We start from the raw sequence: 27,969 nt of genomic DNA on the forward strand, positions 1-27,969 counted from the left end.
GTGTTGGTGTTTATGTGTATGTGTGATTCAGAGAGGGAGAGAGACTATGAAAGTATGATTTTGTTGTAATGGTGATCTCTTTTTTCCCTGCCGCTGGAGGGGAATATTGTGGTGTAGAGTTCTGCATTGAAGGAGGAGAGAGTAGTAGGTCAGGCGGGCATAAGAAGCATTGTGTGAGTATATATGTGTGTAGTCACTCTAAAGCATTGTGTGAGAATATATGTGTGTAGTCACTCTAAAGCATTGTGTGAGTATATATGTGTGTAGTCTAAAGCTGGAGAGTAAATGCACTGGTGCCAACATGAAGGGAGCTTAAAATCTCCCTGGCACACAAGGTGGGTACATGGCCATTGTCTCTTGACACACACACACACACACACACACACACACACACATTTGACCAATTTAAACGAACCAAATCTCTCAAAAACTATTTGTCATTATGAGCTAAGATCTTTGAAGACACCGAGGGCAGCTATGGGAGGACGCAGACTAACACAAGTGTGTTCATTATGAGCCCAGATCTTAAAAGACACCGAGGACAGCTTCAGAAGGACGCAGACTAACAGAAGGCCTCTTGCCTTTGAAGGCACAAGTACAGGCGAAAGCCGCAGCCGCAACCACAGCAGGGAAGGGGGCCTGCCCTCATTTTGAAATATCCACGTTTTCCTCGCCTCGTTTGCGCTCTTTATCTTAAGGGTTTACTTGCGAGGGCCTGGGCTGAGGGGATGATGGTGGGGTGTTGTCGTTTGTTTGAACGGGTGTCGTGATTACAACAAATAAAAAGGCCTTCTGTGAGAGTCAGACCATCTCATCCGCAATATGGGCCCAGCATCTGTTGATATTTAATGTCACCCAGCAGACACTGGCTGCTACCCTCCCCCCGACACCCACGATCCTCCTCCATCCCTTTCATTTACACATCTATTTATTTATTTATTCGCTCTCTCTTTTTGTTGTTGTTGTTGATGTTTTTTTCTGCCTGCTCCTCGTGAGGGTGGGTGCGGGCTGGCGGTACCCGGCTCTCTGCCCACAGCTGCTTGGGCACAGGCGGCACAGGAGGCACGGGGTGCTGGAGCAGAATGGGCTTTAATTAGGAGCCCAGATGAGCGAGCCGCCACAGTACCATCCGCTGGCTCCGAGAGCTCTTAAATATTTATCAGCTTACAGGGTGCATCCACAACACACACACACACACACACAGACACACACACCTCCATCATCTCTCTGCCCCCTCTTCTCCTCTCATCTCCTGCCCCATCCAAACACACACACATCCTCACACAGACACTCCCTCCCACAAACTACAGAAAATAGCCAATCAAATCCAGAGCCCAGCTTTGCCTCTTCAATGTAACACTTCATTGCTGGTCTACCGGGAATTGTTTATTTTTCAGGATGAGGCTTAAAGGGAGCATTAGCGTTTAGCAGCGGTGAGGAAGCACTCAGGTCAAAAGGGACACACCTGGGGCTTTCAGGTGACAGGTAAGGTAAGCGTCGCTGCAGAGCACAGCAAGAATTTACAGTAATATAAGCCCTGCAGCTGTGTGAAGGGCCAGGCCAGGCCAGAGCGGGCAGCACAGGACAGGACAGGACAGGACAGGGCGTTCACACCAACTCACATCCTTCCCAACACCTCCAGCAGCCCCCCACCAGCGCACATGATGAAGCACTGAGTAGAGGTCAGACACAAATGCATTCATTTACATATGCTTTTGTCCAAAGCACTTTTCAGTGCAGTGGGTCAACTTATTCAGTAGTGGTAAGAATCCCTTGCATTAAAACCAAGGCCATGACTTTGGCATTGCCTGCACAATGTTGATGCAGCAACAAATCACTCGAACCCCAATCCCCATCCTCATGTCTGGAAGGGGAGGATCTGAGAACATTAAAGTCTCAGGCAACAGAAAGGGGCAGCAGGTGCTCAGATCACAGACACAGCAGCAGCATTGAGCTTGTAATGGCAGCCTGAATATTCACAGGTGCAGGTTACTGTGTTCCAGTGCAGTGCATCTTGTTGTCGGTGGGAAAGGGGCAGCGCTGGCTCTGTGGCCCTACAGCGCAGGCCTGGAGGCTCTCCTTCTGAGAGAGAAGCAGTGGTGTCTGTCTGACAGGGGAAAGCGGCAGTGACCCAGCGGGAAGTCGTCCCAGGCCACGCCGCTGACCCTGGACCCGTCTGGGCCTCCACCGGCTGCTGTGGCTGGAGACCCACGTTGCCAGGCAACAATTCTGTTGATCCCCCCCCACCAACACCCTCCTCTTTGATGTTTCCACCCCCTCTCTGTGCAAGTAGCATTCTTAAAGTGCTTAGGATTTCCAGTGAGTGGGAGGGAGGGAGGGAGGGAGGGAGGGCGGGCGGGCGGAGAGGGGGCAGAGACGCGGGGCGGGTGTGTGTGGGCTGTGGAGGAATAAGAGCAACCAGGCTTAGCATAGCCTGTAAACCATGTTAATGAGACCTGACCCAGCATGTACAAGTCATCCGAAGACTTCAATAGTTTTGTGAATGATAATAACGGACTAAAATGAGATACATCTAGTTATCCAATAGGATAACACTTCATTCTCTTGAAACCACTACGTCACAGGGATATAGTAATGGCTAGCAATACATGTAGGGAAGAGAGAGAGAGAGAGAGAGAGAGAGAAAGATGGATAGAGAGAGAGAGAGAGAGAGAGAGAGAGAGAGATGGGAATGGTTGCATACCCTTAACATGTGGCCATTGCAGACTAAGATATAAGCAGGCAAAAGTCACATCCCAAAGGTCTTTGTGGTGGAGAGGCTGTTGGGTGTCTTCCAGCAGAGTACATCTGCTCTAGTGAGAGAGTGTGTGAAAGAGAGAGAGAGGAAGAGAGAGAGGGGGCTATGTGTGTGGGGGGTGTATAGGAGACAGAAAGAGAGAAAGAGAGAGAGAAACTCATCATGGGGCTCCTATATGTGGCCTGGCAAACTTGTTCCCAGGCTGAAGCGGTTGAAAAAATAGAGAGAGCGAGAGAAAGAGAGGCATAAGTGAACGACGGCAACAGCTCGTGTTCCTGCTGCATGGTGCAGTCAGCCTGTGTGTGTGTGTGTGTGTGTGTGTGTGTGTGTGTGTGTGTGTGTGTGTGTGTGTGTGTGTGTGTGTGTGTGTGTGTGTCTGTGTGTCTGTGTGTCTGTGTGTCTGTGTGTCTGTGTGTGTCTGTGTGTGTGTGTGTGTGTGTGTGTCTGTGTGGGTGCTGGTCGCTACACATGCAGACGTTTCCCCTGCCAGGTCCCCTCAGGGTGAGGGAGGGCAACGAGGCAGGGAGGGAGGGGTGTGAGGGGAAGGGGGGAGCTTGTCACGTATGCCTCTAAAGTTTCACAGCACAGCAGGAGTCTTCAGTGCTCCATCCAGCTCTCCCTCGCTCCCTCTGCCTGTCGAATGTCTCTCCTGCTCTAGCTCTGGCTCTCTCTCTCACTCTCCGCTCTCTTCTTTTCCCTCTACCTCTGCTTTATGCTCTTTGGCCTTTGCCTCTCTCTTTCCCTCTCTTTTCTTTCTTTCTCACTCTCTCTTTCGGTCTTTCCCTCTCGCTGCTCTCCCTGCGCCAGCACCAGCACTATCAGTTTTCGACCCCTTTTTATAGGAATCACTCTGTGATCAAAAGAGGACAGAAGGGGAGGGGGGTGGTGTGTGTGTGTGTGTGTGTGTGTGTGTGTGTGTGTGTGTGTGTGTGTGTGTGTGTGTGTGTATGTTTGTGTGCACATGTGCGTGTATGTGAGTGTGTGCAGAGGGGACGGCGTCAATGCAACAAGTACAGCACTGAAAGAGCGCGAGTGGCAAGTCAATAAACTAGCATGAAAAATGAGTCGGTGATCAAAAAGCAAACACAGACATAATACACTGGCTCCTCAGTCCATCTCACTCAGGCTGGGGAGGCCGCCCTGCAGACGGATCACTTTCAGCTGAACACAATCACACACTGCACTGGGAGGAACCTCAGCTCTAACACAAGAGAAAACCCTCAGATCCAACTGAGAACATGTGGCAATCATGTTCACAAATTGTCATGACAACACCGTTCATCATCACATGTATTAACATGCATGCAGCACAGAAAACAAAGCCATGTAAAATGGTGTATCCATACAGTACATGGCCTCCCAGAACTTCAGCATCACTAGGCTTGCTGCAGCATGGAATACTGATAGATAGATAGATAGGTAGATAGATAGATAGATAGATAGATAGATAGATAGATAGATAGATAGATAGATAGATAGATAGATTTGTACATCTGATGTTTAGAACTGCAAGCGTAAATTTGGAACAATGCCCAAATATGTTCTTTCTTCATTAAAGTCACACAGTATGCCTCAGCTGTGAGGTGCTATATTAGCCGAGCACAAGCCAGAGGGCCTTGCAGAAACAGCACAGATTGGGGATGATGCAGATGGGCTTCCTTGGCATCTTGGCATGCTGGTACAAGAGAAAAAAGAGAAAGGCCCTTAGGCCAGGAAAAAAAATGTTGCACATCACGGGTATTTTTTTTACATCTCTCCAAATGCTCTAAAGTGCAGACGCGTGATCTAAAACTCATGGTCTTGAGTGAAGCTAACATATTCTAACCATCGCCGTAAATGTTGAAACTCTCCAATGTTCAGTTCTCTCAGGCAGTTGTGAAATGGACAATAGGATCATTGACTATCGCAGGAAGCGCTTTGACCCCAGCCTGTTCTAATGATGCAGAAGAGACCAGCGACAATTAAAGCCCCATTGCACACAGATGTTCAAATCAAATACTTAATCCCATACCCCCCCTCTCAAACTGATTAGACCACTTATGGTGAGAAGTCTCCTTTTTATGTCAACTCAGCTTCCGAGGTGCAATCAGTTTTGTATCAATTTTAATCAATTTGAACAAATCAGAACGTAATCCCTTTAATCAGCCAAATGCCTGTTCTTAAATACCCGGCATCAGAACGTATAATCATGTTTATGTTGCTTTAATTCTCCACACTGCAGACTCATAGAGAGAGGTAGGGCACAACAAAGCACTACTGACGGTGTGGGTGAGGGTCAGTGATGAGCTAGAAACAAGAAAGAGTCGATTTGATTCCAAAACTATCTAGAGAGTATGTGTTTCTGTAATGATAATGTGTGAATGTAAAGCATTATGATTAGGGCCACATTATGAGCACTTGAGTGCTAGCAGGTTGAGCATTCTGCTGTGTGTGTGTGTGAGTGAAATGTGTATGTGTGTGTGCGTGAGAGGTGTAATTAGTGTAGTGGTACCAGAGACAGGCGTTAACACTGTGGGCTAATTGTAAGTGAGGCTCACGGAGCAAGCGTCTGGAAGGCTGACTGGAGCAGAGACAACGCACAGAAACCTGACCTACTCTGATCAATGGCTCATACAGGCAACCTGCTATAAGTCTCAAACACACACACACACACAAACATGGTATATAGTTACTTGATATCACTTTATGTCTCTCTTTCTCTCTCTCTTTCTCTCTTTATCTCTCACACACACACACACACACACACACACACACACACACACACAGACACACACAGACACACACAAACACAGACTCCTTATCTTATAAACTCACAGAGATGTCTGTTTTCATACATACACATTTCCATATACATGACTCCCCATTCTTTCCCCCTTATAAACACATAGGCTGCCCCGCTCTCTCGCTCTCACCCACACACAGACATAAACATGCACACAGACAGACACACACACCCGCACACACAATGCAACACATACACAGCCATTCTCGTTCTCACACACATGCACACAAGGTAAGCCATGCCAAGTGGAATGACAAAAAGAGGCATGTTAGATATGGTTGGGAAGGGCTGTCTCTCAGGATAGCGGTGACAGGGACGCCTTTGTCTCCTCTGTCTGCTCAGCTGCTCCTCCGCAGCTCTATGGCTTTATCTGCACCTCCCCACCAGCCTTCTCTATGGAACCGGACAAGCAGGAGACGAGCAGGAGGGGACCCCCCCCCCCAACACACCCAGAGCCTCCTAAAACCCCACTGTCAGTCCCATTCCAATGCAGACAGCACACATGCATGTCAACAACAACAACAACACAAAAATAACACACACACACACACACACGCACAAAAGGCAGACCCCTTGTGTAGGCTGACACACGGAGCATCAATTATGCATCGTACAGATTAGGGTACGGCAGTGGCAGCAACGCAAACAGGACGCGGGGCGGCTGCGTTATCAGGCTTCCCAAGCAAACCCCGACTTAAATTCCCCCTCTAATTCCCTGTGCCCCGCCGCACCGCTCTCCAGATGGGGCCTGAGCCGGCCGGCCTGCCAGCAACAGCTTGCACTGTGTTTGTTGAAAACAAAGATGACGGATTAAATATCCAGCCGTAGCGCAGGGGAATGAAGGGAACGCTGATAATTTTTGTGTTTCCAATGAAAATAAGGCCAGAGAAGACCTTCTCCGAAATGTTTCTGTTTCGTATTGTTTTTTCTTTCTAACAAATCTGATGTGGAAATAAAGTCATCCACCTTCATAACAACTGCCCTCACTGACATTGTTGAGTGGTTGAGTTGAGTCTTGCATTTCACATTAAATATAAATTGATCACCAATGTGTCACTGCGTCATTGTACAACTACAGAATTAAAATATTAAATAATTTACCCACTCAGTATTTAAGCAACCTAATATAATTCTGTTTTTGATTGACAAGTGTTAGCCATATGACAGGGGAGCCCCAACGGCATGACTCAGGCCATTCTTCTGAAGACTACAAGAATGCGCCGTGCACTTGCAGACTGGTTCTTACAGGGAAACATCCATCAATAAATGAATATTCCAAGCTAATAACTGAATACATGAATTCAAGTTACACATCTTTACACTCACTCCTGCCACTGATCACGTGAAACACACCCAGTTCAGATGTGAGGGATGAGGGATGCTCACAATGGTCCAGATCTGCTAAAGCTCAAGATCTCAGTTTTTGTCAGGGAAGTTTCTAGCATATCAACAGAGCTCAATGTAACATGACGTGTTCTTATATGTCCTATATAATGTATATTGTCAAACAGTTTCTGTCAGAGTAAATGCAAGCACTATGAGATAAGCTGTATGGCAACTGGCAGTGTAAAAGTCAAGCCCCTTCCCACTAAACCAAGGCTGAGAGGGATGGCACTCTTTTGCATACTTTTACTGTGCTAACTGAAAAAAGCCCAAAATAAATGATGTCTTACTCTGCCGTCTTTCCCCACAGAGAGAAATAAACAAGCCAGAGTATGAGTGATGTCTGGGGGATGAAGTGTGGAGGAGCGTCAGGCCAGCCACGCTAACCACCCTCCGCCAGGCATCCAGAGGCAGTGTCAGGGCTAAAGCAACTCAGCAAGCACACACCCTGAACCCCATCATCTCAGCCCCGCACCACAACACACACCAGATAGAAATGTCATTTGGACTCCAGACCTCGTGTTGAATCATGAGGAGAAGAAAGAGGGGGAGAGATGGAGAGAGGCCCAGGGAGCTGTTCTGTGAGTGTGTGTGTGGTGGAGGGAGAGACACACCAGTGTCTCTGTGTGCTTGCTGCATACACACACACACATGCACACGCACACACAGCAGACAAACCAAACCTCTGCCCTCTGTTCTCTTTCATTTCAAAACCTCAAGCAGTGGGGTTCAGTGTGTGTGTGTGTGTATCTGGGCTACCAGACCCAGAAGAGCAAGTGCTTCCTGCCTTGCTTCCTAGCTAGCTGCAGTACACTGTAGATGGCTGCACAAATGGAGAGCTTGACAAACAGAGCAACCTATTGACTAGGTGATCTTTTGCTCAACACAAATTTCAATTATACACACACACACACACACACACACACACAAACACACACACACACACACACTGATAAACACAATGTATGTAACCCCAGAACCTCTTTTGAGACTTTTGAGGCACCGAAAAGCGGTCCAAAAATGACGGACCATGGGAGGTCTACAGATTTCCTTCCATATGAAAAAAACGAAAATCTCTTTGTGCGTTCTTTTCTTGATGGAAATTGTGATGAGGGGGACAGAGTTGTGGGCTGATCTTAGGATCTTCAACTCAAGAAAAATCACTGTGGTCCTGTCGCATCAAGGCAGGATGGGATAGCATGCCAACAATGCAAGATCGAACATCTGGTTTGCATCTTCAGGAAATCTCCAGCCCCTTACACAAGACTGCATACTTTCCTTCGGGCCCAAACTAAGCTCAGATATCAGATATAGAGGAACCAGAAGATATGCTGGGGAAGCACTGCACTGCTAGCAGGCCCACCTCTCACTGAACACGGGCAGGACCGCAGGGGATCGATCCTGAGAACACCACTCTGCCTTTCAAGCACACTCCAGCATTCTCCTGCACTGTGATGCCAACATGCAACGTAGAAACTACGATTAGGTTTCCCTTATTAAATAATCTTCACATATAATCACATTTATCTGAGTACAGATTTGCGAAAAATGCACAAACCCAGGAAAGCAGTGAAATAGTATACAGTGGTGTCAGTAACAATCCAGCCCTCCTCCAAAAACCAGTCAATTGGGGAGGTCAGACAGAGTTTTTTTGCCTGCCACACAGAATCGGGCCTCTCTGCACTTCCTGGCCTTTCTCCCTTCATTATCACAGAGTCTGAACGTGTCCTGTGGTTGTCCTGGCCGTCTTAAAGACGCGAGAGCCGCGCGTCTGAAGGCTCGGGGAGCTGAGGGGAGGCTGCTTTAATTGCCACGGAGGAGAGAGTCGTTAAAACGCAGATTGCTTTTATCTAGAACGGGGCGCTCCAGGATTAACTCTCTTCAGTTGCAGCGCATTGTTTCGCCACGAAAAGGAGGGAAGTGGGGGGTGGGATGCAACAAGTTATGCAGATGAGATGTTAATTAGGGGAATGGTATGGTAGAGTCTGTTCTAGTCCAAACCAGCCCTGCTAAAACAAGAGTGTGGGAATGGTTTGGTCTTTGGAGGTTGGGGGTGGGTGTGGTGGTGGTGGTGGCAGATGTACCCCATCGCCCCCACCCTTTTCTTCACCATCATAGCCCCCTTCCTCTTTCTTGCCCTCCTTCCCAAAACCCTCTCCTCCTCCACCTCCTCTTTTCTGCACCTCTCTTTACGTGGTGTACTGTTGTGCCGCATTGATTCTGCCGCCATCAGGCTGACACGGCCTGACATAAGGTGCAAATAGATGCGCTCACAAAAGATGTGAATCTTTGCGTGAGCAGAACAAGAAGGGCCTTTCGTGAAGAAAGCGAGTGCGATGCGACCCTGGCTGTGTGGAGCCTTTAGAGAGGAGGACTCATGAGAGCCTAATGGCGCATTAATGAATGAATGGGAATTCACATGCAAATGAGCGCAGGGGCGGTAACTGCAAGTTTTGTTGTTGTTTTTTTTCCTCTCATTTTTTGTTTGTTCCTTGTTTGTGCGCCCAGTTGCCGGACAGCCCACTGCCTCTCTGCAGAGTTAACTCCTTCAGGGCTCACAGCCCACATGAACAGTACTATAGCTTTTTTAAGCACTTGTGCTGATCTTAACTACACTCATACAGTTATAACTATTAGTTATGCACTAAAACATTCTCAACTGTTTACACCTACATCTAGGAAAAACATCTTAAGACCAGTGTGTGCAGACCTACTTTGTTAGGAGTAAAAACGTACGGTTTAAATGTTGTATTCAAAGTCACATGAACATAGTTTCTATGTTTTAGCATTGGACAACAATGAGTTAAGAATGTTAAGAATGAACAGCTAAGGAAAATATAAATTCTTCATTGTTTACTGTCTGTCAAAACTCAAATCATTCTTGCTGTGTCTTGCATACTCCCATATCCCTGAGGGCTCAAGGTGGAAGTGCAGGAGAAAGTGGCATTACAAGCCTGAGCTGAATGCTGGAAACTGGGATCTAACTGCTTCCTTCCTCTGTCACAAGAGCCAAAAATCCCACTTGCCAATGCGGTCTCCCGCTCTACGCACAAAGCAACCAAATCCACACTCAGTGTCACACTCCTTTCCAAAGCACTGGGTGGCAAAAATAAAGATTCTAAACCAACCAATTTACAAAGGGCAATACACTCCCCACACACCACACTTCCTCTATGGAAGATAGATATTACAAAGTTTGTATCAGTCCCCCTCTGGCATTGACCTGGTTGTTGCATGCACCATCACTGTCTGGGCCTCCGTCCAAACTGTGACCCACCAGATGACTGGTCATTGTGCTGGCTCTGTACAGGGGTGAAATAGCACAATACTCTGGCTGTCAAAAAACACATTGATAACAAAAGCTCATGTGTGGATATGAACCTGACTGAAACACTGTGGTGCCTGTCTTAGTGGACACTATGGTATGAGATTTTAAAGCCTGATCCTGAAACAAGCTGGTCAGGAGAACTGTGTCCCCCAGTTCGATATCACTTCTTTAGAGGACACGGCTTTGCATGGTGTCAGTTTTAGAATGAAAGCATTTTGAAGACATAAGCTGATACAGCCCCTTCCACCCCCTCCTTCTCTCCCTGTCCCCCTCTTTCTCTCTCTCTCTCTCTCTCTCTCTCCTTTCCCCACCCTTGAAAGCATGTGGTGACCCAGGGATGTGTAAAATGGGGGCCAAATGAATTGCTCGGGCACTTGAGCTCCTCTCCCCCATTACGGCAGCGCTGCCCTACCTATGTTGAGTCAGCAGAGCGCTCACTCTATCCGTCTAATGGACAGCGCTGGAATTTAATTAGCAGGAAGCCGCAGAGTGGGGGCCTGCCCAAGATACCCGGGACGGAGAGACAGTGAGAGAGCAAGCAAGCGAGGAAAGGAACAGTGAGTGTGTGTGTGTGTGTGTGTGTGTGTGTGTGTGCAAAGCCCCGTAGAATGGCATAGGGATTGTTCTTTACATGTACTCCATGAACCTAGATTTCCTGAACCACTGAAATCACGTCTTAAAAATTGTAATCACTGTTCAGCCTTTAATGGTAAAGTAGGCATATTACAATGGGACATCGCTACAACATAAAAGATAAGTAGGATTAAGAGAACAGGAAGAGAAAGAGAGAGAGAGAGCGAGAGAGAGAGAGAGAGAGAGAGAGTCGCAGCATGAGCAGAAGCTCGTCACATAGCACAGAGCTCCTATGATTGATTGTTGCCTTATCTCAGTGGATCTGACTTTGAACCATCCCCACCCCTGCACCACACCACTCCTCCCCCACTAACACAGGTCGTGCAGGGCTGACGGAGAGACTGAGAGCCCTGCTTGCTATTTCCAATAGAGCGCTGAGGGCTTCACCGGGCACCTACTTTCTAAGAGCTTTGTGGAATGTTGACATTATTCAGTGAAATGTGTATTTAGCAACCTGCAGCTGAATCGCTGATAATGTTAGGAAGCGGAGAGTCAAGGCCTACACCACCTTTGCACTTAATCACTTGTGGTAACAGCCAGGGCTATCTGTGTGACTCAGACTTCAACCACAACCACACTCGCCCCCACCCCCACCTCCAACACATTTGAAACGGCCTTGTACTATAGGCCAACAGGTGGCGCTGTCTTGAGTGCAAGTCTTTGTCTGGTGAGGTGAGGTGCTGCTCTGGCGATGGGTTCTCTCCTCAGTGTCCCACATCTCACAGCACCCTGACAGAGGAATCTCAAAACAATATTCAATATTTCACAACAGGCTGCTGAGTTTTGGCCGGCCAGACCCGACGTCTGGAGTGTGAAGTAACAGAAGCTCATGGGTGGTTTGCAGGGTCAGGCTCTCCATGAAGAGAGGGCACAACAAAGGGAAGGCTCTCAAAGGAGACGACTGGCGTTTGAGTTGAAGGCAGTGGGCTGTAAGGGTTGGGAGAAGGGATTTCTCTGGCCTAAGCACCTTTTGTTTCCCAAACACAGCATACCTTTAACAGCCAACCAATCACATGAACTCGGTCGACCACAGACGGTGCCATGTTCTGATTGTCCTGAGGTCGTTCTTTGGGTTCCTGTCCAATGAAGGACTGGCTCGTGAGGAATAATGTTTAAAGGTCCAACAGACCCCATCTTTCCACTAAAGGCACCAGCTGATTCGGGAACCTCCTAGCCCCTCATGAGGTGTACTGTGCTCCAAGCACAGCTTTACCCACACACACACACACACACACACACACACACACACACACACACACTCACTGCCTTTGCCTCTGAGAGTCCCTCATACAGTTGTAGCGTAAATGAGGACCACTGAAGCACGGCTGGAGGGGGTGAAACAGGAGCAAGGGGAATTCTCAGCAGATCAGTGATGCAACACAAAACACACACACACACGCACAATCAGACACAGACACAGACACAGACACAGACACACACACACACACACACACACACACACACACATACACACACACACACACACACACACAAACACTATTACTGCTACAACTATGACCTTATGTCATACAAATAATAACATTATAATGTGTTACTATTTATCTGTTTAGTTATTTATTTGGCTACCCCCATTTATTCTATTGTCACGTGATGTGGTGAAATGGTTTACATTTGCTTTAAACAAAGCACTACTGAGTAATTGCTAACATGCTCCGTCGTTTTCCTGACGACCCGCTGTTCCCAGCCACAGAAATGAATAACAGGAGTGGGCATGTGCCAGGCCCTGTGGTTTGGCATCAAGAATGTGCCACAGCCTTTATTATACTTATTTACTTACTTATTTATATATCTATATGCCGCTCCACAAAGAGATTGAGAGACTGAGGGCAGGGCTAGGGATAAATAGCTCAATAATTTAAAGTCGATTCCACGCTTGTGCCTGCCCCCCTTTAGACTTTCAATTATTAAAAACCAACATCTGACAAAAAGAACAGAATGACAAAAAAACAAAGACAAAAAAGTGTGGCCTCATTCATTCTCCAAACCACAGACTTGTTAGTGAATGCTTTGTCTGTTTGTGAAACACTTAGGAAGATATACAATAGAAATGACTATAAAGAAATATATACCAGAGTGTCCAGTAAGACAACCACCACAGTGTTTGAGTCAGGTTCATATCCAAAGACATCTTTTCTGCACTTCAAACTTCAGCATCTGAAGAGCTAAGGAATATGCCACGACGCCATCTAAAACTCTTTGCACTTTACAGAACATAGTCATCGTGTCCTGTTGTACTTTCAGTACGGCTCGTTCCCTATTAATTCACTCCAGAAAGCCCTCTTCATTGCCATGCTGCAACAGTGCAACGTGTCCCTCACCATGACTACAGCTGTCGAGGAAGATTGAAATATGTGACAGATTTAAGAGGCAGATGAGGAGCTGCAGACACACACACACAGACGCCCTCTCTTCCCCCAGAATCACAAGGAGACACAGGTCACTCTGTCACTGCCAATAACCAGGAGGGCCATACGAAGACTGCTCCTTAGCATTCAATGACCAGGAGGGCCATACGAAGACTGCTCATAAGCATTCAATGACCAGGAGGGCCATACGAAGACTGCTCATAAGCATTCAATGACCATGAGGGCCATACGAAGACTGCTCATAAGCATTCAATGACCAGGAGGGCCATACGAAGACTGCTCATAAGCATTCAATGACCATGAGGGCCATACGAAGACTGCTCATAAGCATTCAATGACTTTAGGGATAGCTGTATGAACATTACAGCAGAGAGATATAGTCAGAGAAGTCTTCTTTTCCCCATAAATGTCCAAACAATTGTAAGTGTATGAGTATGAACACTGTCACTGTGGACATAGAGTGTGGTCAAATGGACCATGTGTTTGAAAACCAGGTCTATGGCGTTTAGCTGGGGCGAATCCCCACAGCTGCCAAAGGAACTGCAGCTGAATGACAGATGGGCCTTAAAGGGTGTAATGGCAGATAAGCAATTGAGGCAACATATTCTCTACAACATAGCACACTAAAAATACTAATGTTATTTCTGTCACACACACACATATACATGAAAACATACACACACATACACCGTGTGAGAAGCTCCCATTCAGCAGCAAACCCCTAGCCTTCCTTCTATATTTTACCAGCCATGCAGTAGTTTATTTTTCATTTCTCTCACCATCTGTAGAGACTTTCCCCTACAGACAAGCACAGCTGTCCTGTTTCATGTCTGTGCGCTCCTTTCAAACTCCCTCCCAAATGGCTCCTGCACACAATAAAAATGGCCCGCTTCTGAACCGCAAAGATCGACGCACTCCCCTTGGCACCGAGCGCAACCTTTCAAATCACTGAGCTGACAGACAGAGACAGATAGATGCAATCTGTTTAAAACTACAACATTTTTATGAATTTCACTGGTGTGATTTGATAAACACTGATGCTAAAAACAATAGTTGTCTAAGTAATGGTGAGTTAGTGAAATCTCAAACAGGGCCTGGCACACAGGTCACGGACTGGTGCTTTGGAAAGACAAAAACACCAGCTCTTTATTGATCTATTACCATTCATGATCTGAAAGCGATGCATACAATCACACATGGCAAAATCATCGACATTATCACCCAGGCAAAATAGATCAACATTCCATCAGGACAGCACATCCATCTGCAATCCATCTGAGCCTGCAGGCCATGGACAGGGACGAGCCATGCAGCCAGAGACTGGGGGAGACCCAGCAGAGAGGAGAGGGAGGTGGGAGGAGTAGGACTGGGAGAGAGGGTTGTAGGGGGGAAGGGAGAGAGGCGCTCCGTGTTGCTAAGAGCCAAAAGAGGATGGTAAGTGTCTTTTACAACAGGACAGTCTCCATCTCCAGAACATTCCAGGGGCAGCTTCAATAAAGAGGTGGAGGAATTGACATTTAACCAGAACGAAAAAAAAGACAGATGGAAACAGGGCAAATACCACTGATCTGGGTCCCCTCTACAGTGAGTGCCAAGAGATGAAGTCTTTTCAAATGTACAGAACTCATTAGGAGAATTTATAGTTCGATCCAATTTCTGAAAAATTAAGAGGTTATCATTTCTTCTGAAATCATCTGATGTCTATCTTCGACACATTTGAATGAGACGTGACAAGAGTAGGACACAGGGGCCACGTCTCAGATCAGAAGAAAAGGCGGGAAGAAGGGCAGTGTTCCATGATGTCTGTGTGTTTCTCATGCAAAGCAGAATGATAGGAGAGAATCAGACAGTGAGAGAGAGAGAGAGAGAGAAAGAGAAAGAGAGAGAGATGGAGAGAGGGAGAAGCGGTAGGGTAATTAGATCTCTTACACAGTTCTCTCACCGCCACCTCCCATCCCCCCTTCCCGCCGTCATGGCAAGCCTGCACCGCACATGAGCCGTCTGCCCACCATTCAGAACACAGGCCTCATCAGGCCTTAATACAATCAAAGATCTCACAATAAAGACTGAGCAAGGGGCTAGCTGGCTGCTAGCGGAGGCTTAAGACAATGGGACTCTTGTTGAATGGCATGTGGATACAAAGGGCCCTTTCTCAGAAGTTTGCCAAAGCTCGGGCTCTAAAATTCAAGAGACGTCTACGTTCCACTCCTGTAATGCCCGCCTGCCTGCCTGCCTGCCCATTAGGGGCGTCTCTTCTCGCACTGCACCTTGGGAATTTAGCACATTTTTGGGGATTCGGAGGGAAAACTAATCTGCTCTCCAGAGGAACACATATACTATGTGGAAATATGAATTCCTGTTGACGCTCTGTAAAACAGGGCGACCTAAAAGGAAAGGCATTCTTCTTAACTGCTATTGCATTATTCCTCAAGGCTAAACAGACAAAACCTGCAGAGAGATGCATATGAAGCAAAGGTCATACCACCCTAAGCATTTATTTCTTCTGCAAAAGGTATGAACAAAACATACGTAAAAGGCCCCACTCCACCATTAAGACAGGCAGTGGCCAGGACCTCTATCCTGGGTGAAGGGGCTCTAACAGAACACAGAACCCACCAGAATTCCCTGGCTTCCAGACAGGTGTTTAGCATTTTTACTTGACTCAAAAATGTAAGAGATTGACGTATGTATTATCTTAATCTCATCAGATGTTCTTTACACTTCTAAATGCATAAAGCAGCTGTGTATCTCTGAGAAAGAAAGAAAGAAAGAAAGAAAGAAAGAAAGAAAGAAAGAAAACAAATCAACAACAGAAAGAAAAACCTGTACTGAAAAGAGTGGATGGTCACCGAAAGATTAGACAAATGTACACAACTGTATTTTTGTTTGTTTGTTTCATTTCATGATTAGAAATGTCAAAAACCTCCTGTCTGGAGCTGGAGAATATGTTCCAAATCTGCAGGAAGAGATCAACAACCAACAATAGACATTAAACGGATTACCTGAATTTGCCGTGCAATCAGGTTTATGAGAAATGTACCCACAGAGGAACAGCACTGTAAAACGCACACACGCACACACACACACACACACACACACACACACACACACACACACACACGCAAACCTTACAATATTTCCCATCTGAAACCTTATCTGCTTTGTTTAATCCAATAAAATTGCAGCAAAAATGGTTCAAAAGGAGGTCATATGAAATGATATTAAAAATGACTGTGCTGTGTTTCATCACTCATTCCCCTCCAGTCAGTCCCTTTGTACTGGGTGAGTGCCAGAAGCTGGGATTGCTACAGATTGGGCTCTCTGTGTCTACTGTACCCAAACTTATTGTCAATTCACTTCCAATGTCTGACAATGTGTCTCTATTTTATGAATGGGCACTAACCTCGATTTTAATGAATGGCAGAGCGTGAGTGTGTGAGTGTGTGTGAGAGTATGAGGGACACGGTCATTGTTGAGGCACTGGTGCTGTTTAGTGGGATTTACACAGAAGGGAGAGCCCAAAATGAGGGGGTGTGTGTGGGGGGGGGTAGGGGTGTTCCGAACCACAATGTGTGCTGCAGCAGCCACAACAAAGGCCTGTGGTCTAGCCCACACTCGCCGCCAATAGCTCACAATTGTTGTTATTTCTCCGCCTGTGGAAAAGAAAGGGAAATATAAAATGGCTGTAATGTGAGACGAGGCAAAAGTCAGACAGGAGATATTGGTAGATTTTGTTTCGTGCCCCGAGGAGGGTGTGGGTGGGGTGTGGGGGGAGGGGGGAGGGGGGATACTTGAAGGAGAAAATCCTCATTTGTGATATCCTTTTCATATTCCCTTCACCTTCACTACAAACTTTGTTCATGCTTCGTGAGACCTTGTGTGAGACACCCAAACACTCTTTACTGTGTGAGACACAACAATGTTGATAACTCCTGACAGAACTTTAGCTGGTGGCACCTTAAAGACACATCATTAGAGCTAACTAGTTCAGAAAGGTACCAGGCCTAAATCCCTTTAAAGGCTCAGGGGGGAAATAGGTCAGGTGTGCTGACATCGAACCACACGCAAACAATTAGTTCATCTCCACTGGGGTCACACCAGGTAAATGTAACATAAATATCTATCGACTCGCCTGGAAACTTTCACATATGTCCTATCGCAGGCATGTTATCTTTCAGGACCAGCGATATCCTTTCATTGTGTGGCTCTCAGCGAAACAACAGAGGGGTGACACGAGTATCACTCAGTAAACATACCCTAAGCAGCTTTATGGTGCAGAGCTCCCCTATCATCAATGAAGGCTTCACAGAGTTCTCTTTTAACTAAAAACTACACCGTTTGTTAACTCACATTTGCAAAGACATTTAAATAATGAAATGATTTATTATATTTGGCTTTATGATGATTTTTGGTCATTAATATATTTGGTTCTTAGCCTACCGTGAAGTTTCATTCCTGTAACAGGCACCACTACAGATGGCCTTCGAAACCACAGAAAGCCAAGCACTGCTAAACCGAGCAGCTAATCCTCTGGTCAACTTGAACTTGAACAAATCTCTGACGCACCAGGCAAAAAACAGACTTTAAACACGACTGGAACGAAATCACAGTCATGATTCCAAATTATATTGGAAAATACTGTATGTTTGTAAAAAAAATATCCACTCATTTACAATAATGCACCATTATAATCAACTATATATATCCTTAATTACAACAGTGAATACAACAGTTATGCTGCCATAGGCCTAGGCTGCCAAGGCCCTCTCATGTGTCATGCTATACAACTTCTCCTTCCTCCGTTCTATGCCACCTCTCTGTTGTCTGACTACTGTAACATGTCATTTTTCATTTGTGTGCTAACTTGTCTCTCGTCTCCTATTTCTCTACCCAGCCGTCCCCAAGATGGGCCCACCCTTATGAGCAGGGTTCTGCTCAAAGTTGTTCCTTGCCACCATTGCCTTAGTGCTTGCTCAATGGGGTTCAGGCTCTGTCCCCTGTAAAGCGCCTTGAGACAATTTAAATTGTTATTGGACTATAAAAATAAAATTCAATTGAATTGGATTGAATAGTTTATATTGACTGTACACAAAAAATGTAGCAATGCGCCATTTTGCTTATCAAGCAAACATCCAATAAGAAGTCCTCAAAACTCTTTCCAAACTTAAAGCTCTGACACTTAACTCAGTCAAACAAAACCGCCCCTCTGAACCAAGACACCTGTTTTAAGAGCCATGTCAAAGGTCAGCCCACTGAGCGAAAGCGGTGTACACGCCTGAATAGACCCTAATGAGGTGGCATGTTTATCTAAGAGGTCAAATGCCTGGAAGATAAGGTCACGACCCTGACATCTTAAGCTGCGACCTTTGGTTAGTGTGGAGCATTCCTGTGATCTCAACACCAGTTGAATGGCAGAAGAATGAGCTTGTAAATGAGCCCTGTACTCACTGCCTGCTCTGGATGGTAGTAGTGCTGGTGGCTTTGACACAACATTGTTCATAGAGTTGACACATGATCCATCCTTGTGAGTGTGGGACACCAGCGTATACTAGACATCTCAGACTGACTCTAACCAGCAGCAGGACCTAGCCACCCCCTCTTCCCCAACCATGAAAAAAAAAAACAAGTCAACCGATGACTTTGGACATTGGTGTCGCAGCTGGCTCCGCACCAAAGTGCCTTGTGACATCTGTATATGAGTCCAATCTTCACACTTCAAGCTAAAACAATACACATGTTCCCCCGATCGAAGCCAAGTCAAAATGGCACTCAAAAGCTACATTTTCATTACTATTGATTGTCACTGCATTATTTAAAAGTCCGAAGGTAAAGTACAATGTCAAAGCTCTGACACATGAAGTCTGAGAGAGGTTCAAACCAATTTGATATCTCTAATTATTGCAGCATAATGTGTTCGTGTATTACTAATTAGCCTGATAGTGGCATTAAAGGCTAACCGAGCTATAAGTTGATAACAAGATCGATGGTGTTATCGCAGAAGAGCAGTGGTCAAGGCCCACTCCACCAGCCCTCAATCTGACTGCAGTGAGGGGTAAATTTAATTACTGGCATCAGCTGCCCTCAGAAAACACCACCTTAGGCATCAGAGGATGGGCTCAGCTCTCTTTAGATGGCTTTTAATCAAGGGAGCTCCACTGCCTTAAATAAGACACAAGGAGAAATCTGATCTTACGGGATGAGTTGAAAGAACAAGGCCAAAAGAGAGAGACAAAGAGTGGAAGGTAGACAGAGAGAGAGAAAGAGAGAAAGAGGCTGTAAACCCAACAGTGGGCAGACCTCCACACTCGACAGGCACTCTCTCTTTCTCTCCCTGCTTTGTATTTCCTTGTTCTCTTGCTGACACCTCTTATTCATGGCTGAGCCCAATGCGGGGAAAAAAAACCTCCAATGCAAGCGATTAGAATGTTAGCAGGAGCAGAGTGCCTCTGAATAGAGCTTCGGAACATCAAAACTCAGGACTCCGGTGGGTCGCTGTGACCGAGCAGGAGCAGAGACACTGTGAGCTGCTCATACTTGTTCAGACAAAAACCTCAAAGGAGCTTGGTCGCCTGTAGTGGGGGGACTAAGTCAAGATGATTCACACGCTCCCCCTCCGGACCCGACCAGAGTGGAGCTCTCTGCTTCTGCCTCCCGCCTGAGAATGCCCCGCTCAGCCTCAGCCTCCGCCCGGCATCTCTATCAGCACTGCATTTAACACTGCTCCTCTAATTTCACCTCCACATTACCAAAATGAACAACTCTGGCTCTAACACATTGAGGCACAATCCCCCCAACCCCCTCCCCCCCCCCCCCCCCCGTCCCGCTAGAGAGGCCTTACTCAGGCCTTGTCTGACTGACTGCCGGTGGTTGTGGTGAAAGAGTCCGCTTCACTGAGGAAACGAGTGTAATTAAGGTGCTCAGTTTTGACTGCGCAAGACAAAGCGCACTCCGTGCCTTGTGAGTGAAAGCCCGTGTTTGTGTTGCTGTCAGGGCGAGACAGATCCCCTGCTGTCTCCTGCCCATTAGCAGTTTCACCATCAGAAGCCAGCACTGGACTTCTCTCTGTCCAACTGCTATTCAGAGAGAAGTGAGTGACAGGAGTTCACGGAAAAAGCACAACCTTGTTCACGGTAAAAGTGGGTGAAAGAATTGCCCACTTTGACATAAGAGACCTGGTCAGAATTCTGACACCAATATGGTTCTATTAAATAGTTAATTCTCTTATGTAAAAATGCAAGACAGCTGTTCGATGAAAATAGTCCCTTAAATGTTATGTACTTTAAAATATCTAAAATTCCTAATTCACCAAGATTTCCACACTACTATACACTCCACTCAAGAGCTCTGTTTCATCACCATTACATTTATTTGACGAAATCGTGCTTTTGGCACACTGGCAATCTCTCACAATGAAAATGATTGCTTTCCTTCGTTCTCCTCTTTTCTTCCTTGTTTCAGATAACAGGCTCGGTCTGTGCCAACTTTTCAAAAAATCTGGCCCATCTTAAAACATTGAATGACCAGCCGGGGAGCCTGTTTTGGCATGGATGCCCTGCTCAGCTCAGGCTGCTGCTGCCTTATTGACTGCAGATGAAATTAAGGGTGTCTGCCACAGATAACATTTGTTCCCGCTTAGAAGACAGAGAACTACTGAACTTTGCAGAGTTCTGAAGTTGAGAAACATTAAGATGTGTGTTTACCTTCCTAAATGTCATTGGTCTCTGTTTATGACTATTGTTATTTGTTACCTTTCAAATTTAGGATTTTAGGACGGTATGTACGACATGGAAAAATTGAATAATTATGGGTGCTTTCAGCTAACCAATGGTAAAATGAATGTTTGTATGTTTGTATGTTAGTAGTGCTGTTAGTGTATGGAACAAAGTATCGAGGTGAAAACAACAGAGAGAGAGCGGGAAAAGAAAAAAACCTGGCAAACAGGGGTACCTACCAGCATGCACAAAGTAGGCCAAGTAGAGGTCGAGCTCCTTCACTGAAACTCCTATGTGGTGTGGCTGCACGCACAGTCCGGGGTTGGAGCACTGCGGGGACTTAACTAGCCGCTCGCCGTCCGTGCTTTCCAGTGGAATACCTTTGAACAAAATCACCATGACCAGGTCCAGGCGCCACACTTTGTCGGCCTGACGGAGGCAATCAATCCGCCTCATCTTGCCTTTCTGGTCAGGATTGGACAGCACACAGCACGGTGGCTTCTTGCCGGTGACAGTTAAGACGAAGTCCTCACGGAACTCAGGCCGGATGTCCTTGCGCAGTTTGGCAAGGAGACGTGAGGCCCACTTCTGCTTGACCTCTGGCTTCTCACCGAGCAGCTCGTCCTTCACGGCGCGCTCTTCTTCTTTGCTCATACGCTTCTCATGCTTCTTGAAGTACTTCCTCTTGCGGGCCTGCAGGTTGAACCAAGTGTAAGCGAAGGCTCGCACGTGTGGCAGCAGCGCTTCGATGAAGGGATGGAATTCATCCTGCAGACACAGAGAAAAGGACAAATATATGGACACATATTAGAAGTGTGTATAGGATGCAGAGTGCACATTTCTGACATGTTTTGTTGCAATGACTTATAAAAAAGATAAAATATATAGACATATAAATATGTCAGACAGACAACATATATCCTGTACAACATACCAAACACAAAATATTAAAAATAAAAAGCCTCAAAATTTAAGATCCATATAATCACTGAAAGCTGGTAATCGGAGCATTTATTTCTGTCAGTATATTCATTCTCTTATTTTACTCTAAATCAGTATAGCCTGATCTTCAATGTTAAGCTTTGCTTTCAATTTTAGCACACACTTTGACACACATACTCAAACATACGTCTGAAAAGAGAGTATTTATATTTAACATTCCGTTGGCATCATTAGCAGAGCAGCACACGATAACGCAAGTGTGTTTGTGAGCTGCATAGAGGGAGCAGGCAGGGAGAGGGGCCTGACTAGGCCGTATCTTGGCTCTCTGGCAGGCAGGGAGAGGGGCCTGACTAGGCCGTATCTTGGCTCTCTGGCAAGAATGCAGGTCTGCTAGGGTCTGCCAGGACCGAGAAAAAGCAACAACCGCGCGGGAAAGCTGTCCGTCTATTTTTATCCTTTCTCCATGTAACCCCCCCCCCCCCCCAACACACACACACATACGCACACACACACACACCCATATACCCATATACAGACAGACATGCTCCAACACACTTCCACTCACACTTTAAGCAAAGACAGCATCCAAAACCAATCCTAGTTTCAATTAAATTTTCCTTTGGGCCTACGTCAAAGAAGGCTTTTGCAAGAGGGGGTATAAACAAGAACCGGGAGACTGCTGTGTTTCCTTACAGATTTGAGGTGGTTCCACCTGCCAGATGCAAAAACTAAAGGAGGTGAGCGTGGTTTGGGGCAAAGATATAGTTTACCAGGCTCATGTTACTTAACCAAATGCAATCCTGACAATAAACTCTGACAGGATTCTACACATGGCCATTTTTCTTTCTCCAAAATTATTTAAAAAAATGTCGGAGACACATTTCCCACACGACAGGCGAGGGTATCTGTCGACTAGCTTGTTATATATAAGTATATATGAGAACATATCTATAACAGTAAAATATATATAGTTCTTTACAGCCAATCAAAATAGGTAAATATTAAAATATATGTAGTATACGTTGAACTACTATTTATAGTCTCTTTCCATCCAAATCCGCTAACTACATCTTCTAACAAGATGCCACAAATCTGCCATTACAAAGACAATAGTAAAGACAGTTGACAACAGACATGCACGCAGCTAGTAAAACACCATTACAAATACTGTTAAATCACACACAAACCTTTCAAAAATACCAAACGCATGCCAATCACATTCTAACCGCACTGTCCCTGTTTTAAAAACTGTATAGAGAGCACAAAACTGCTGAGGCTCACACCAATAACGAGGCTGTTCTAACAGTCTAAAATCTAAGGTGAAATCCAACAGGCCTCAGCTGCTTTAGTGTGCCCCTTGTACACAAAAGTAGCCACAAAGCAAGCAAAGATTGCGGTCTTACAAACAAAAGCAAAGAAAACAAGCTAGAAGCGCTAGAAAAGATAAGGGGTGTTGATCCGAAAACACACCAGTGAAGTAACAGCCTCAACTATGACAGGAACTATCGATATGAAGCTTCAAAACACTAGTCTGGCATCATGCTTTTCCACAAAACCTTTAGTCAAGCTGCAGTGAATTATCAACAGTACCAACAAACATACTAGAATTTACTGATTTATTCTTAACTGTTGCAGAGCAACACGTAATCACTAATGCATCACTTCAATGTTATGTTTGTAATTCAGAAATGCATTTCAGATTAAATTCAAAGAAGTCTGTACAAGCTAACACCAGAGTCTGTCCTACATCCGAACTATATCCCTGTATCTTAAATTTAGTTACATTTCTCACTTTATGAGTATGTGAGGATTCTATGAGTAGGACTGACTATGTGCAAGAGAGGAGTGAGTGAGTTAGTGAGTGAGTTAGTGAGTGTATGTGTGTGTGTGTGTGTGTGTGTGTGTGTGTGTGTGTGTGTGTGTGTGGATATATGTGTGTTTGGGCACGTGCTGCACTTAAAATCTATAAAAAAAACTTCACACCAAATAGAACAAATATTAATTAAAATGCATACATAAAAATAAACAGAAATTACAAGAACCTTTTTGTCTGCTTACTCCCCTTCCTTTAGGGCACACATATTGCATTGTTTCTTTCATCTTGGATTAAATCCAGTAAATGAATTTCCTTATCTGCCTTCAGCAACACTGAGCATCCTAAGCCAGACTCTTTGAAAATGTCTTTCCTTAAGAGCAGATATTTATCCATTGTGGTTGGAGGATTTTGCCTGAACTACTTGTCCTAAGCATTGTTTGAATTTGCTGTGAAAAATTCTATAATTCTATCAAACCCGATCAGTGCTAAACTTAAGAGGGCATTTTAAATTCTGAGAGTACTCAGTTGCAGGCACACAAACAGACACGTTCCCATGTTTATACAAGGAGAACATATCAATGTGAGCCACAGTGTGTGTGTGTGTGTGTGTTTATGTGTGTGTGTGTGTGTGTGTGTGTATGTGTGCGAGTCATTCAGTGGTGAAAGAAAAGCTGATGAAATGTTTCATCTTAGCTTAACTTCCAGCTGTGAAGTTCTTCCGTGCACCTTGGTGACAGATGTGATGCCCTCAAATAACAGGTCACAGATAACATCTCACCAAAGGAAGAAAAAAACTGTAATTTCAAATCCAAATGATGGTAATCCTGCTCTTTTGACACCCGCTCTGTAGCACCACAACACGGGGAATTAATTACGAGGGAGTCGACAGCGAGCACTTTCTCCTTTTGTTGCGGTCGGTCTCTCCCATAAAAGTCAGCTACAGACTGTGTGAGGCTGGCTGCTGGGACGGGCGAAGAGCACTGGGGAGGGAAAGGCATCTCAGAGCGCCGGTTCTATCCCTCGCACACTCACACTCAAGCTCACGCTCACACTCACACTCACACTCACACTCACACTCACACTCACACTCACACTCACACTCACACTCACACTCACACTCACACACACACTCACACACACACTCACACTCACTCTCACTCTCTGCAGTGAAACTAGCTTTTGAAGCAGGGGAAAGAGCCCTAAACACTCAGGACAAAAGTGCAGAAGACACCACTCTTCAGATCTAGACCACTGCTTTAGAATCGTCTCATGGCCTCAAAGAAAACTACCTCCCATCTGCAAGAACAAAGTACTTTAAAAATATCGAAACTTCTACCAGACACAAATCACTGCCTTGTATATTATAAATTAAAAAGAAAAGAAAAACATTAGCAGTTAATGGAAACTGCCACCATACCTGTCCAATCATGGACAGCCCAGTATCCAAGGCCATTATTGCCCTGATTTTTCCACATTTCTCCGAAATGACACATAATCTTTGAAAAATATGACTTTTTATATCATATGGGTATTTCATTAATTTGTACCACAGGGCTTGAATTAAGACTTTCTTTCAGGATTAACATGACTATATTTCTCTAATTTTACAAGTTAACTAAAAGGAAAAAAGTCTTTAATATTTAACTGTAAGAACGTAATTGTACACCATTACAATATGCTATTTAAAATCACTGATGTTAGTAAGAACCTCAACTGATAATACCTGCTATTTTACATAAATTCATTTTGACATAAATACATTTCTAATTAGTAAGACGGTCTTACAACTTGTTCCAGTTAGAACTGTGTGAGGTAATTTAAGAAATATTAGGACTCTGTAAAAAGTCAGTTGGAAAGGTAATAAATGTATAGGCCTAATTATTCAGCGTTTTGATGAAAACATGAAATATGAATTATTAATACATTGTGATCAATTCATACTCCAAAAATGAAAACAAACCATAAATAAACACTCAATGTTTATAAAATGCAGATATAGAGTTTGTTTGCAATTTTGCTGATTTTTATATTTCATTCCCTCACATAGCCTTTGTCATACACCATTCAATAATCTGCCTAATTTTTGTCTGCATTACCTTTTGTTTTCCAGTTTACTGTTGACGGTTTTCACATATTTTAGTCCAGCTGCACAAAAACTGACTTGACAGATCCCTGTGAAACTAATGCAGCTGCAGTACATAGGCATTTTCTCTGGTGTAAAATTCTTGCCAATTTCGAAAAGGACTCCTTTCTATCTTACAATAAAAGTATGTAAGGAATTCAGTGGTGAGAAATGGTTTGTGACTGGGCAGGCAGGACTGAAATTTGGCAAAAATTGATTTTAACTGCCCAACAGCTGAACAATTTAAAAAGTAATGCACATTCTGACAAATGCATTACAAGTAGGCAATGCATGAAATAAATGTAAATTTGAAAGTTGGGTATGTACTACTGATCAATGGAACGCAACTGAATATTATTTGTTTATTTTTACAACTAATAAAGCCGCAGCTGTCACCTCACCTAACCCCCGCGCTCGTCCATTCTGTAGAACCCGGGGAAAAACTGCTGCCCCTACACCAAAAGCTGCCACAAGCCTTCCATTGTTAACCAAACAGAGTGTAATTTTTGTTTTGTTATAGACACTTAGAATGTCTCTTAATATATTTCTTCTGTCAAATGCGACGGGGGCCTAAACCACAGATGCGTTTCGAACTACTGACACTGCTGGAAAAGCCGGGCGAGACAGAGAGCTGACCTAAATGATATTTCAAATTTAAACACACATCGACCATTAAAACAGAATTTTCTTCTTGCTCAAATATACGACTGAATCATATGCTTGACGGGTCTAATGACAAACCCTGTATCCAAAATGGGCTTTATAAAAGGCGTTGCACAATAGCTGTCGATTCCCAAGGATTACAAAGTTGAAAATCAAACACGTTAAGCCACTAAACTATGTTCCTGTGTTGTTATGGCATGGAATTTCAAAGAGTAAAAAATAAAACAAAGTAGTATATAGAGCTTGCTTAACTAACTGTTGTTCAGGGAAAAGTTAGTTGCCAATAAAACTCCCACTCCTCAAAGAGTTTTGACGACGTCTCGGTAAATGCACCGTTATTCTAGCAGCTCTTAAAAACCATAATCGAGGCAAAGAGCCTTGAACACCTGGACAAATTACTGTACAAGTCAGGCAAAATACTGGTGAGCAACTTATTGTGTCAGTAGATGAATAACGACTGACAAACGCGAGAAAGTGTGTGCATTACGCTATGTTTCGATATAACAGCAGAATGATTGTTGATACTGTAAGATGTGGCATGAAACAAACGTTTACATCGAGGACATGGAAACTACAAAGTCTTCCTATGAACAGTTTTCGCCATCCGTCTCTTTCAGTGTGTAGACCATAGCTTAACATACAGCGATGACAAAGTCCTGCACAAAACTAGTGTTTTGCCGTAGTCAATAATCTGACATAAGAGTTGCCAGATTTACAAACACAAATACGTGTGTAGGCTGCATGTACTGTACAGTACCAGGCGGTCGCCATCCGCCATGTGGTAGTTAGTTCAGATGGCTCTGTCAGACCTGGAACGGCCGCAGCACACAAAGTTTCTTGTCTTAAGCAACGTTAGCCTCACATTGCCAGTCCCGCCCCGACCAGAGAGAACGCAGAAATGCAACAAATAAGGTTAAATACAAACAAAATGCTCACTTACCTGTGTTAGACATAGCGGCGAATACATATCTGGTGTTTATCTTCAATTTGTGAGGTATGAGTGTATGTTTGGATAACTGTTACAAGTCAGCGTGTTTATGTATGTGCTGATGTGTGTGAGTGTGTGTATGTGTGTTAGTGTACGTGTGGGGGTGTATGAAGACTCTATGTGTGTCCGTGTACGCGTGATGGTTGTGTCCGTGTGTATGAAAAGAAAAAAAGGAGAGACAGAGAGAAGGGAGAGAGGGAAAAAAATAAAGCCTGCTTCTTGCTTTCACATTTCCAACTCTACGAACTGCAACCAACGTTTCAGCGCTCCATAGAGCTGAACCTTAACCCCGCCTCGAGTTACAGCTTCCACTCTCCGCACATATTTACTGTGCTCTGCAGTTAAAGTCGCAGAGCAGTCCCCTTCACTGGAGTGGGAGTAACTTTCATCTGTGGCATGATCAACTTAAAGAAAAGTCCCGATACAGAGCTGTTCCGGGAAATGCACAGATATTA

General features: G+C 44.9%; 1 protein-coding gene across 1 annotated transcript in view; it reads right to left on the bottom strand.

The window, feature by feature from the left end:
• nfia (nuclear factor I/A) overlaps nt 1-27,746 on the bottom strand; it is a 108,460-nt gene extending 80,714 nt beyond the window's left edge. Inside the window, exons 1-2 of the mRNA XM_080860298.1 lie at nt 27,467-27,746; nt 21,223-21,751 (exon numbers count right to left, since the gene is read on the bottom strand). Coding sequence (XP_080716424.1) covers nt 21,223-21,751; nt 27,467-27,493 — 556 coding nt within the window. The 5' untranslated portion in view covers nt 27,494-27,746. The remainder of the gene's footprint in view (nt 1-21,222; nt 21,752-27,466) is intronic.
• Between the last annotated feature and the right edge of the window lie 223 nt (nt 27,747-27,969).

This window comes from Sprattus sprattus (genome assembly GCF_963457725.1).
Source record: "Sprattus sprattus genome assembly, chromosome: 2".
NCBI classification, from domain to species: domain Eukaryota; kingdom Metazoa; phylum Chordata; class Actinopteri; order Clupeiformes; family Clupeidae; genus Sprattus; species Sprattus sprattus.